General features: G+C 43.4%; 1 protein-coding gene across 2 annotated transcripts; it reads right to left on the minus strand.

Moving 5' to 3' along the window:
- Positions 1-273: 273 nt before the first annotated feature.
- Positions 274-13,736, minus strand: selenom (selenoprotein M). 2 transcript variants are annotated; one of them, XM_072587986.1, is made up of 5 exons: positions 13,542-13,736; positions 13,349-13,384; positions 4,438-4,472; positions 3,755-3,833; positions 274-2,442 (listed from the first exon to the last, which is right to left on the minus strand). In XM_072587986.1, exons 1-5 carry the CDS (start codon positions 13,650-13,652, stop codon positions 2,221-2,223), a joined length of 483 nt encoding a protein of 160 aa, XP_072444087.1. In that variant the 5' UTR covers positions 13,653-13,736; the 3' UTR covers positions 274-2,220. The 2 variants fall into 2 exon arrangements, with proteins under 2 accessions (XP_072444087.1, XP_072444088.1); XM_072587987.1 differs by lacking the exon at positions 3,755-3,833 and adding an exon at positions 3,140-3,218 and having other exon boundaries at positions 13,542-13,734.
- Positions 13,737-14,669: the final 933 nt, after the last annotated feature.

A 14,669-nucleotide genomic window follows, 5' to 3' on the forward strand; every position in this document is an offset into this window, starting at 1 on the left:
GAATCGTTTTCCGTGCTTTCAGTTACCCGCGGCCTAAACACATTACAGGGAACCTTCCAGAACCAGGGGACTGCTGGGAAGGTACATTTCCCATTGAAATGAATGAGTTTCGCACCTATCCATGGTTTCAGGCTTCCATGGTAACTCTTGGAAAGTTACCCCCCGTGGGGGTGGAGGCCACCGACTACCATATTCCCCTCATAAAAACTCACAGAGCAATTATGAAACAAAGACTCCCATCCACACCAAATGGACTCAGACAGACTACTGATGTATTGTTACCTGTCGAATTTTATTGTTATCCAACAGACAAAAATGACATCAAATGTTTGCTGCGACTGGTGGGTTCTTCCAGCATGGAATCCTCTGTGCCTTCAGGAATGCTGTGCCTCTGCTCTCAGCCTGGTCACCTTTCAGCTGAGTGCTTCATGTACATTCCTGGACAAGGCCTGAGGTGCTCACATGCAAAAAGCACCCAGCCAGCCGGAGACACTGGGTGTCTGCTGTTGTTTTCTTGGTCAGGATCGTTTCAGAGTGAACTGTAAGGTTGTGAAAATGTTATCTTTCATTCCAAAATACTTCATTTATAAAAATGCACAACCGTTTGCTCAATGTGCTCATTTTCTCCCTAAATCCAAAATGATGGATTCATGCAGCCGGATTATTGGAAAAGGCAGAACTCGAGGTCAGCTGACAGTATATGCAGCACGGTCAGTTTGTACATTAACCTTTCGCCGAGAGGCTATCAGCTAAATTTGATAAATCAACCCTTTGTTTTATCGTTTCCCTCTTGCTTAAAGAAATTTCAAAACCCAGAGAGAGCGTCAGGGTGAAAACACAAGCTGCTTTTGAACTCTGCCTGTGGTGGAGTGGAGGGAAGGTAGACAGAGGTGGCTGGTAAGGTCACCCTCTCCTGGTCAGTATCTCCCCCACAGCCTTCATTGGCCATGGAGTTACGGTAAACACATCTCCACTAGGTTTATAGGGGCTGGAGATGCTCTGATTTTTAAATGTATCGCACGCCCAGTAGAAAGGGCTGTAGATGGACAGAAAGAGGCCATGAGGAACAAATATATATTTCATATTGAATGAAAATTATTCACCAGCACCCTCTGCTGACTGGACACTGAGAATCAGCAGTTGGTATTCAGCCAGGTAGATGCTTGAACTGAAAAGGTGAAAATATGATCAAACACCCTCACAAAAATTAAAGTAAGTCTTCACATTACTGTGAGGGTCGAACATACACACTCTTATTAGGATATCCAGGTTTTGATTTTCAAATGAAGTTTTCTCCCCATCCTTTCCCAGGGTGTCTCATTCGCACCAACACCTCACCCCACCATCAGCCAAGTAGCCTTTCTTCACGTGAGATAAGCCACCGAGTGTCTGCTGGCTATTCAACCAAGCATGGCATCACAATCTGACCCTCTCTGGTCCTGGCTGGACAGATCGATATGAAGATGTCCCAGAACAGTGCTCCGCAGCAGGAGGGCAAACTGAAGCAGAGATACTGAGGCCAGTTGTAACAGCTCTAGCCCCCTCACTGGTGTCAGTGAGCTCAGAACAGACCAAGGGTGGACCTGACACCCTGCTGGTCTGAATCACACTGAGCTACACACTTACCAGTCCAGTGAACCTACTTGGTGTTTTTATACCATCAATAACTGGGCCCAAGACTCGACCATGTGGTGCATGGAGTCCTTCATCTGGATCTCTTTAGATGAATCCACTCTGTCTTGTGCTGATGCTGTTGATATCAGTTGACCTCAGTTCATTCAGCCGACCTGCTCTCGCTGGACCAATCTGTTTACCATCAACACCATTCACTTTCCGATAAACTTCATCCAAGAGGCTGGGCAGGACAATTTGCAACATTTGGGCATAAAGTGACCCAATAAACCTCAGATGTAGAACATACAATGGACCCACTGGACAGATGGATTCCAGTTATTTCCCATACTCCCCACCCTCACTTGCCGATAGCCCCTGTGTATTTTTGCACTTGTCCGTCAATGGTGTTTTGCCCCACAGTTAACAGAGAATTAAACCGAAAGAAATGACAATGTTAATAATAAACAGGTTGATGGTTAAATGAGCAGCATGTGATTACTGAAACGTCCAGGTTTTAAGCCAAAGCCATCACATTTTCAATCCAGTTGTGAGTTATCATCTTTCCATTGATTTATGGCCAGCTGAGGTTACATTTCAATCATTTGTTTATAGATCCTGCTTCAACTCGTTTGATTCTGCGAAGTCCTCAGACTCAGCTTTAGCAGGATTCCCTCGTTGTGTGTCAAACTGTCTGATGGGTTTACCCACCATTGGGGCATAGTAGGACTCAATTGGCACTTGGGCATCCGGACTTTCCTTTTTGTAAAATCCTAGTTTCAACAGTAATTCATTGATCTCTTTCCTGGTCATTGGCATAAGGTCCACTCGCTAGGGAGGCAAGAAATGAAAGAATTGAATAGTAAGTCAAAATGAGGTTTGACAAAGTTGTAATATAAGAGAATAAGCTTCAAAGGCAATGGGTAACAACAATAAAATGTGCCTTAGAAATCTTACAAAATAAAATACACTTTAAAAAAAAATAGTTATTTGATTCAGAATGATACAGTGCACTTTCACCTTTAAGGTTTGGGTTTAATCATAATGGTCTATTGCTATATATTATATAGTAATATTTATACGTGTTGGATTTCTCAATCCCATGTGAAACAGGGTTTGAGTAGCATCAGTAAATTTGCAAGTGAGCCCACAACACAGACATGGCCCTAATTGACATTAACTTGTCAATCTCAATGATTTAGTACAGGCCTCTCTTATGAGGTTTTGTTTCTGCCTTAAACAGAGTATAAGAGGCTTTCCTTCCCACTTAACCCAAGTTCTACTACCGGTTTAGAATGTTGTGGTTCATTGGCAATGACCATATCTCCGGACCAGGAGGTCTGAGTTCAAGACCCACTTATCTATAACTTGTCCAATAGGTTGATTAAAAGTCACTTTATAGCCCAGGCGTGTACAATATGTTGGAGCCGGTTGCAAAAGTCAGACTTTATTTCACGCACCAGCATGCACATGCTGTCACTCATTGAGATGAGTGCAAAGGGAACTATAAAGAAAAAAACTGTCTTACAGCTAGTTCCTGGTAGGCGTAGTTCAGAAGGATGAGCTCAGGATCCACTCCTGGGAAGTAAGTCAATGCCAGGTTGTGAATTTAGAAGCTGGTCAAGAAATATCACTCACACCTGGCGTAGAGTCGACAGGAATATTTGCCCCTTGCTGCTCCTGATTTCATTCTCCTCCCCACTGGGAAATTCTTCAACTTCAAAGGGCAGCTCTCCCTCTCCCTTTCTTCTCCCCTCCCCCAGAATCATGATCACAATCCTTCTCCCTAATATCCTTCAGCACATTAGCTTTGCTCAACCAGCAACAAGTTTGACTTCCCACTGGATTACCCACTCAATTACCTTATTTGGTCCAGGGAGACACACAGTTACATGGGCAAGATGGAGGACCCAGGTTTGTCTGTGATCTCATTGTAAATCAGAAAGTTTACCCTAGACACCAAAAGATAGGAAATGGGGTCGGGTGGTTCTTGATTTTGATTGATGGCTGTGACAGATTATTGGGCAAAATTAATAGACACTTCCTTTTATCTAACACTTGTGTCACTGCTTTGAGTGTTCTTTCATTCTAACATCTCTGTCACATAAAAGAATTACAATGTCAAATATTAAAATGATCTTACATTCAGTTCTTCAAAATCGTAGTTCAAGAGGAGCAGTTCAGGAGTTGCTCCTGGAATATATTTCAGTACCAGGTTGTGACTTCAGCAGCAGGTCAGGAAAGCATTAACTCAGAAGGGTCACAGAAACGGGTGAAGTAGGTCGGGAGGTGCAGCAGACACACATCAGTTTGTAGCTATACCCCAGCCCACAGGTAGATTCCAACCAACCCCCCCCCCCCCCCCCCCCACTTTCTTTCTTTGCTGGGTCTGGGCAGGGGGTTATTTTTTGTTCCTAACCATCATTATCTTGTCATTCTACCACAGCAGCCAGATAGCGGGCAGATGTACATTTCTAGTCTATATGGAATTACTTAATCTCAGTTTTGGCAGTGATGAGGATGTGACAATTGTCACAGCCCTCCTTCAGCTAAGGAAAAAACTTTCCCTTAGATCCACGCCTTTGTCTTTCTCTGGAGTCAGAGGATGAGTTGACCTTATAGAGGTATAGCTCAGAACTCACCAGAGCCAGCTGGTTCCAACAGCTTGTGGGTATTGGTGATAGACATGAGGAGGTGGGGAACAGAGCTGTGAGTTAAAGGCTAGCACACTCTCCCTGAAACCCAATATAGCACCAGCATAGAGCCAATCAATCCAACCTTTCTGTTATGAACCTGATATGTATGCCCAGATTCTCAAAAGGATACTAAAGAGGTAAGTCTTCCTCAACGAAAGCCTTCACCTGTAAATCAGAGAAGCAAAATGAAAAGAAACTGTTAGCCTGTGCCAAGATGAAATTACCTTACCCAACATAAACAAGGTCACATAATACAAACCACCCGGCTGCGTGTTATTTTCTAATAACTGCCTTTCACAAGAACATTCAGAAATTATTCTATTTTCTCCCTGTCCTTTCTGAAGGTATTGTGAAGTTCCATGGGCTATCAGCATTTCTTGTCAGAGATTCTTCATCTTGGAGTATGGACAGTGAGTGTTGGCTATCCGACTACAGGAGGTGTCACATTCCAGCTTGAAGCTCCCATACTTGACATCTTCAAATTAAGACGCAATTTTAAAAAAAATCAAAATACTGACTGTATAGAAACTTATAGTTGATGTTACCCAAAACTTCTGAACCTTCAATGGAATGTGAAAACAATGGTTAGAGCCCAGCTCAGCCAATCTGAAAATGCCACTGGCACCTGGAGTCTGAGTTGCAGAAATTGTGGAAATTAGGGAGGAGGAAAAGTTACCGGGACGTTTTGCTCCAGGAGGCAGTCACATCCCGTAGGTGAGACAGAATGTTAGAACTGGTCAACAGGTAGAGTGAGGATGGCATGATGCAGGTCAGGCAGACATACTGAACCAGCAGGTAGTGACAGAGGAGTCACAGCTCCTGATCCTGTCCAATAGGCTTGCTCCCTTTGTGGATGAGAAAAAGAATTACAATTTGGATAAGATGACTGACCATGACTCCAACATGAAGAAGGCTTTTCAAGTGATGAAAGCAAAGAAGAACATAGTAGTGAAAGAGGTTGACATAGACAGGCCAATAGATACTGTTTTCTACAGTCGTGACAGAACTCTGAAGGTGTATTACATACCTCGTGCCAGGGTTAAGGAGATCTCCCAGTTAGAGAAGGATAAATGGGAAAAATCCAGTTATTGAGATCCATGTGAAAATCAACACAGCAAAACCTAATTCCTAGTTTTACCTGTGGGACGTGGAGAGGTTAGGGTACAAATTAAAATGCAGATCAAAGGCAACCATCTCTTGATTCTTACCTCAGCCATGTGGCAGTTGGCACAGGTTTAAGCAGAAAACGTGGCTCAAAGAGTGGTTTAGGATTTTAATTCATGGGACAGCTGTTACTAGGGGACACAGCTTTAAATTAAGGGGTGGTAGGTATAGGACAGATGTTAGGGGTAGATTTTTTACTCAGCGGGTTGTGAGTTCATGGAATGCCCTGCCAGTAGCAGTGGTGGACTCTCCCTCTTTATGGTCATTTAAGCGGGCATTGGACAAGCATATGGAGGTTATTGGGCTAGTGTAGGTTAGGTAGGCTTCGGTCGGCGCAACATCGCGGGCCGAAGGGCCTGTACTGCGCTGTATTTTTCTATGTTCTATGTTTTATGACACCACGTCAGCACCTAAGCAAGTTGGATTTAGTTGGAATTAGGATCCATGTGCTGATGAAACATACAATTAGGGCTATGGACCACACTCTAAATTAACGGGAGGGGTGGGGGGGGTGGATGGTTTGGGCGAGGATAGATTTAGAAATCCGAGGGGAAAGTTTAGAAGCTTTGAAACAACATTGTGATGTGGATAAAGACACGCACATGAATAGGAAAGGATAAAGAGTTTAACAAAACAATTGCATGTCAGGAAATAAGGTCATTACTAGAAATAGAGGTAAACAAAGTTAAAGGTTCTTTATTTAAATGTATGAAACATCCAGAATAAGACTGATTAACTAGTGGCAAAAAATAGACATAAAAGACTTAGAGCCTATCACCATTCCAGAGATCTTCCTCCAGGGTGCTCAAATTTGGAAATAAATATCCCAGAGAACACAATCTTTCGGAAAGACCGACAGAATAGTAAAGGAGGAGGGATGGTCCTGACAGTAAAGGAAGAATATCAGGGTGAAAGAATCTAGCCTCAGAAGATCACAATACAGTGGTGTTGAAAAATCACAAACACCAAAAAAAACATTGAGAGTTGACCTCTTAACAGTGGTTATCATGTTGGACAGAGACTTAAATGATAAATTATTGGAGTTTCTCAGGAAGGCAATGTGATCATCATGGGTGACATTAATCTACTTACAGTCCAAGGTAACCAAATGAGGTAATTTACTTTACCAAAGGAAAATCCTCTTTGACTAATTTATCGGAGTATTTTGAAGATGTAACTAGTAAGTTAGAAAAAGGGAAACCAGTAGATGTAGTATATCTGTTCAATAAGGCACATTGGCAAGCTAAGGACTGACTGGAGTAATAGAATAACAAGGATAGATGATTGGTTAATGGACAGGAAGAAGCGTAAACAGGGCATTCTCAACTTGGCAACTTCTCAATATGTACTAACCCTCAGGTTAAATGTACTACTAGGCATCAGTCTCTAAGAGAGAGTGAGACTATGTTAATCTTACTCACTTATTCTGTGTATATTCTTCTCTGGACCCTCCATCCCATCTTGACAACTTACTTCACTACCTATTTTGCTGTTATCGATGAAATTTGCTGCCATCGTTCGATAACCAATTCATTTAAATCACTGATGTAGATTGTAAATAGTTGAAGACCCAACACTGATCTCTGTGGCACTCAACTAATTATAGCTTCCTGCTCAACCACCAATCCTTTACCAAGTTAATATGTGAATCCCCACATCATGTTGTGTAGTAACCTTTGATGTAACACCTTGTTGAATACGTTTCAGAAATCAGAGTACACCAAACTTAGATTCCCCCTTATCTATCTTGTACATTACATCCACAAAAGAAATCCTAATAAAATAGTTGAGCATGCCTTCCCTTGCTTAAAGTTTTGTTGACTCTATCGGATCATGATATGATTTACTCAGTATCTGCTATAACCTGCTTGATAATGGATTTGGAAGTTTCCCTGTAAGTCTAACTGGACTCTAATTTCATACTCTGACTCCTTTCTTTCTTGATAAACATTGTATTTGTCATTTCCAATCCACTGGGAATCTTGCAGAATTCTAGAGAGACTGGGGTGCAGGCCACCTGGCTTTGATTAGTTGTCACCCTTTAGGACAAAGTGATGATGATTGTGCTAAATTCTTGCTTCCCAGTCACCTCTTCATTTCCAAATATCTTTGGGAAGTTTTTGTAAAGGATGGGCTTAAGGGCTAACATTGTTGATGATATTTGACAGCAGCATAACCTTGAATGAGTCCTATGAACATTCCTGCACGTGTCTCAGACAGCATTATCAGTGGCTGTTCTGTGCTGTTTTTCTGTGCTGGCAGTTTATTACACTGTATAAGAGAGAGAGAGAGTTTTGTTCCAAGTCATTGAACTTCACCTCAGACTGGGATCACAAACAGGAACAAACCTGGGCCTCCAGGACCAGCCATTGATCGAGGAGCCCCTGACAGGCAAGAGGGCATGAGGCTCATTGCTTTCTTTTCCTTTTTGTAATTACTTAATAGATGTTCACAATTCAGTCTTTTATTTTTCTTTCCTTTTCCATCTTTTATCATTACTCAATAAAGGTTATGTGTGGCATGCTGGCTCATTGGTTAACACTGCTGCCACACAGCACCAACAATCTGGGTTTGATTCCAGCCTCGGGTGACTGTCTGTGTGGAGTTTGCACATTCTCCCAGTGTCTGCGTGGGTTTCCTCCGGGTGCTCCGGTTTCATCCCACAGTCCAAAGATGTTCAGGTTAGGCGAATTGGCCAAGCTAAATTGCCCATAGAGTTAGGTGCATTAGTCAGGGGTAAATATGGGGAATGGGTTTGGGTGGGTTACTCTTCGGAGGGTCGGTTTGGACGAGTTGGACCGAAGGGCCTGTTTCCACACTGTAGGGAATTGAATCAAATCAAATGTTCATATTTAAGCAAATTGCTATGGTTGAATCTTAACGACATTTAACTGAATCTGTAAAGAACCACTTGGATACACCGTGTGATCCAAAACAGTTTTCTAAGTCTTCTATGACAAAGACAGACGTAAAGTACCTCGTTAATATCTGTCATGCTTTGTTTCCCATCATTAATTCCCTAAATTCACTTTCGAGGACCATCACTAGTTTTCGTCATTCTTCTCTTATTTAAATGCTTGTAAGAACTATTTTTGTACTATATAAAAACCAAACAAACTGTAGATACTGTATATCAGAGACAAAAACAGAAATTTGAGGAGGTTCTGAGGAAGGGTCACTGAACCCAAAATGTTAACTCCAATTTGTCTGCTGCTCGACCTGCTGAGCTTTTCAAGTAATACATAGTTTTGTCTCTGTTTTTATATTACTGGTTACTTCTCTCATTTTGGAACAAATACTGACACATTCAGATGGAGAGCATTTAACTCTTGTCTTTCTACCATTTTTACAAACTGCATACTTATCTGCTGGTGTGTTTAACAATGCTGTTGGCATTTCTTAATGGTCATTTTTATTTATGACTCATTTTTAAATGATCAGTTTATTGCTTTGGCATTGTTTTTTATCACTTTTTTTATGTCTTAATTGTTATTATTGAAATGTATGTTTAAGCTTGTACTCTCTGTCTCTTTCTAACCCCTATCACTATCATTATTTCAGTTTAATACTACCTTTCTCTGTTACCGTTTTCCCTCTGCATTACTACATCTCTTCCCACAGGATCCCCCCCCACCCCGCTCCTTTCCACCCCCAACCTCAACACCACCACCACTACCCACACTGTTTAGTTTAACGTTTTCCCAACCTGAGTTACACGACTCACTGAGCTGTTCAGGTAAAATGCATCTCCTATTTCCCCAGTATAAAAGACCACTGATTCTCTCTGCACAGATGTCATAAGAGATGCTGTGCATTTCCAACACTTCAGGTTGTGACTGCAGTGAAATACCCCTTTTGCCTGCTCTCCAAACAGCAGTCAGACTCCCTGAGAGTGTCTCAACTCCTTCAGCAAGAAACCCAGCAGCAGCTGCCTTAGACCTGGTTTGGCACAACATGAAACATATATTTCAATAAAAAAAGTTAAGACATAAAAAGTGTGATTTGCTGAGCCAAAAAACAATGCCAAAACAATAAATTGATAACTTTAAATGAGTCATAAATAAGAATGACCATTAAAGTATGCCAACAGCACTGTTAATTAATAAAATGCCTTTTGCTTCATAAGCAGAATTAGGGAGAGAGACAGATCAGGCCCCAACTCTTAGGGAAACAAGACAAGTTGAGAAGTTAGATTTAATAGCATTGATCTAGTGTCCTCCTCCTGTGGTGCAAATTATAAACTGACCTTGGCAGAGTCTTTCAGTCTGTGCATTCCTCCATGTGCAATCCACTATGTGGATGGTTCACTTTGGAAGGGAAGAGGAGAAGGGCCAGGGTGTATATCCCAACATTGAGCAGCATCTTCAGGTCTCAGCATTCCCTTTCCCACAAACACCCAACACTGAGGGAAGACAGAGATCAGGAAACAACATAGGAACATAGAACCTGAAATAACTCCTGTGTGGGGCCCAGCCTAGGGACTACACTCCAATCAGGAAGGAGGGTTGGGAAGGGCCAGAGAAATGAGGCACTAGACTGTTTCCTCTGACAGGCTTCATTCGTCACCTTGACATGTTCTTTGCCCATTTCAAGAACAATTGCCATGCCATTTCAAGAGCTTTCATAGAATCTTCAAGCTTCAATGTCAATCATTGAATAATGGTTCCAACTAGTGCCGCCCTTCTCTTGTGTTCAGACTTGCACCTTGGCATGTGTATTCTTTTTCCAAATGTCTGCTGAATGGGCCTTATTTGAAATTCTGTTCAACTCCTCTGTCACTAAGTCCCCAGCCGTGGGCTTCCAGCCCTTTCCCTCACATTGGAAATACCTACAGACGATTCTGTACCAAATTAAGTTGTCATTGGTCATCTGGTGGATTGAGTTAGTGACACAGCCAGTGGACAAGAATGGAGAAGAACATGAGCAGCAGAACATCCGCTGCTAAGCTCTCAATAGTGGCTACAAGTCTAGTACTCAATTTACCATCTTCTTTACTCCAGCGACTGGTGGCCCTTCAAGGTAGTCTCAAATTCCATTAATGTCCCACAGCGGCAGCCTCCAGCTCAGGCCTCTGCTAACTCCGCCACTGACTAACTTGTGCTATCCAAATGCCACCTGTTGCCATAGAAACAAGCCAGGCATGTGGAGCTGGGAGAAGGAGTGTCGGAGAGGCAGGTTTAAAAGCACAAAAAAAACAGCCCAGGGATTAATTCCAATGAATTGGGGATTCAATACAGGGAAGCTGATCCTGCACAGGAACCCTGCACTTCATCGGGGACAAGGTGTGAGGACAGGCTGCTGAGAAACAGCTGCCGCCAACATTCCCTCACACAAAGGACCATGAGACAGTCAAGATACAGGGGACTGGTGAAGCTGGTGCTTCCTGCTACTTGTCAGACCAGCAACATTCACTGACCAACTTGTCTATCTGCAATATAAGCATTGTCTGCAGCCTCCTGTCTCCCTAGGACTGGGCACTGTCTCCATGCCCCCGACCCCATCTACACCCCACCACCTCCCAGGTCCCGGAGTTTTCTCACTCGGCCAATCACTATCTGAACAACATTAAACTAGTGGTTTTACCGTAATTAACCTGGAGCTCTTGTGGAGCTGTGATAGTGTCCCTGTTTCTGACCTGGGAGGCCCAGGTTCCAATCCCACTTGCTCCAGAGCTGTGTCTCATAACAGCTCTTATCAAAGCTGATTTGGAAAATATCGGAAACAGAAGCTAGGGTTTTTGTGGCACATTGGTAGTTTCTCTATCTCTGAGCGAGGAGGCCTGGGCTCATGTGCCATTTACTCCTGGCATGTCTAATCAGGTTGATGAAAACCAGCAGCTGACAGTGTGGTGCTAGAAAAGCACAGCAGGTCAGGCAGCATCCGAGGAGCAGGAGAGTCAACATTCCAGGCATAAGCCCTTCATCAGGAAGGCTTACGCCCGAAATGTTGATTCTCCGCTTCCTTGGATGCTACCTTGATGCTGTACTTTTCCAGCACCACATTCTCGACTCTGATCGCCAGCATCTGCAGTCCTCACTTTCTCCCTGATCAAAATGAGTAACTAACCTCTTGTTAACTGGACCAGCCTGTGTGCCTTTGGCTGATGGACTGATTTTGCAGGGGTGTTGTAGCCAACGGTCAACTGAATAAAGTTCATTACAAGCTCAGAAGCTACTTTATTTCACAATAGGTGAACATGGAGAATCGATCGATAGAACTTAGAGTCTTAGAGTCATACAGCATGGAAACAGACCCTTCAGTTCAACTATCCACACTGACCAAGTTTCCCAAACTAAACTAGTCCCACCTGCCTGCATTTGGCTCATATCCCTCTAAACCTTTCCTATTTTTGTAACTGTCCAAATGTCTTTTTAATCTTGTAACTGTACCTGCATTTACCACTTCCTCAGACTGTTCATTCCACATATTAACCTACTGTGTGAAAAAGTTGCCCCTCAGGTCTCTTTTCAATCTTTCTCCTCTCACCTTAAAAATATGCCCCCTAATTAGAAAGACTTTTGCTGTTTACATAATCTATTCCCCTCATGATTTTACAAACCTCTACAAACCTCAAACTCCAAACTGACGAAGGGCTCCTGCCCAAAACATTGATATTCCTACTCCTCAGATGCTGCCTAACCTGCTGTGCTTTTCCAGCACCACTCTAATCTTGAGTCTGATCTCTAGCATCTGCAGTCCTCACGTTCGTCCAGTGAAAGAAGTCCAAAAGTGGCCTCACCAATGCACAATCTCAACATGGCATTCCAACTCCTATGCTTAATGGTCTGAGCAATGAAGGCTAGTGTGCTAAATGCCTTCTTAACCACTTTGTCTACCTGTCACACAACTTTTAAAGAACTATGCACCTGAACCTCTAAGTCTCTCTGTTAGACAATACTACCCAGACACCTACCATTAACTGCCTAGGGGAATGTGTACTCTTCTGGAGTTTAAATTAAGTTTAATATCCCTTTGCCTTATTATCCACTCACAAACATTCTCTCAGGTTTCAACACCTATTTCTATTCTATTCAAATTCTACTTCAAAACCTTGCCTGATCAGACAGCATCTGTATTGTTTCTCTCAGTGTTTTCGCGTTTGCTGTTCCCAACCAAAGCAACTAAGACTTTTCAAAATGTAGCATTCCCCTCAAAAACACACTCACAGACACACATACAGCCACAGACACACACACACAGACACAGACACACACACACAGACACACTCACAGACACACACACAGACGCAGACACACACACAGACACACACACAGACACACACACAGACACAGATGCAGACACACACAGACGCAGACACACACACACAGACGCAGACACACACGCAGATGCACACACACAGATGCAGACACACACACTCACAGACACAGACGCAGACACACACAGACACAGGCACACACACAGACATAGATGCAGACATGCACACACACAGACACAGACACACACACAGACGTAGACACACATGCACAGATGCAGACACACACACAGACACAAACACACACTCACAGACACAGACACACACACACACAGACGTAGACACACACAGGCACAGACGCAGACACACACACAGACACACAAAGACATAGACACAGACGCAGACACACACACAGACACACACAGACAGATGTATTAAAGCAGTCTATCTCAAACTTGCGATTGTGCCAAATTCTTCTGGCACAGAAGTGGCCAGAACTTGCTTCGAGCTGACATTCCAAGACCCTCCTTACTGGCAGTGTCTGTACTGAAGAAACCCAGTTCACTGTCACCGGGAAAGGAAGGCAGAAAGCACTTATTCACTTCAAAAACACTGACTACTCGATGGAAAACTGGAGAGAGACGAGCACAAGGAAAGTCCTTACCTCTGTCAGGACAGATAACTGTCACCCGCCGCAGGTCTGGAAAAGGGAGAACAATTAATCAGGGTCAGTTGGAACACTCAAAAATCTGCAACTTCTCAAAGAATCTGAAACCATTTGAACGAAGTAACCGGCAGGAAGGTGAGATGGGAGGGTGATCCTCCCGTTATCTCCCGGGTTACTGTTCTAGCTTTACCTCCACCCTGCCTCGGGCTAGTGTTGGCGGCTTCTCCAAGTTGAGTTTGTAGCCGGACACCGCCTGGGTCAGGGTCAGGGTCAGGGTCAGCAGCACCGGCGGCAGCAACATGTTGCACAGATCCAGTGAGCACCAGCCTCCACTGAACAACTCCGCTATAAATCGTGCTGCCACGTCAGGGACTCCACCAGGGAGCCTGGGGGAGGTGGAGGTCTGGGCTGGAGGCGGAGACTGAGATTGAAACTGCAGAGCCTCACTGTCCACCCGATTGGAGCCATCTCCAGATGGTAACAGGGAGTCAAATACAGGACGTTCCTGCCTTCTTCTCCCATCCATTGGCCAACGAGTGCAGTCACTAAAGGGACACCTTCTACTAACTCTAGGAGCGCATCTGCACAACTCAAAACAGCTAAGGCCGAGTTAAACTAAAATAAAATGCTAACAATTTGTGTCAATGAAAAATGTCCCATTTCCTAACCTTCAGATGAATAACAAGTAACACAAATTAAAAACTAGGTTTCTCAAGAACTCAGATATGAAGGTACCCAAACCAGGAAGTTCCCAATCTCGATCCCCAGTGGTGACCTCAGGCAGAATGAGCTTCCAGTGGGTCACTGTATCCAGAGGTTAATGTCCTTGGTGACAATTCCTGCTCCCCTGTTCTGTTCTATTCTTCAGGAAGTGCGGGTGCTTCCTGAGTGTAGGACTGGAGCTGGGCTTTGATACGATGGAATTGCCTGTTGACCCAGTGGTCAAAGCCAAATATGAAGCATGATACCTGGAAGTGGCACCAGAGAAAGTGACTACCCAGGGGATAGACTCAGAGGGAATCGGAGGATATAATTTGTCAGTCCCTCTCAGAAAACGGATAAAAGTATTAAAATTTGCATCGTTAAATGTTTTAAATTGTCTTATTAGTGACCTACATTTATATAGTGCTTTTCACACCCTCAGAACATCACAAAGTTCTTTAGAGCCAATAGGGCATCCTTGTAATGTAGAAAGTTCAGACACTAATTCATGCACAGTGATAATGACTAGATAATCTGTTATAGTAATACTGGTTGAGGTAGAGATACAGGTTAGGATGCTATGAGAAAAAGGCACAAGCTGATGGGATATATTATG

Source organism: Chiloscyllium punctatum, chromosome 17 (genome assembly GCF_047496795.1).
Source record: "Chiloscyllium punctatum isolate Juve2018m chromosome 17, sChiPun1.3, whole genome shotgun sequence".
Taxonomy (NCBI): Eukaryota; Metazoa; Chordata; class Chondrichthyes; order Orectolobiformes; family Hemiscylliidae; genus Chiloscyllium; species Chiloscyllium punctatum.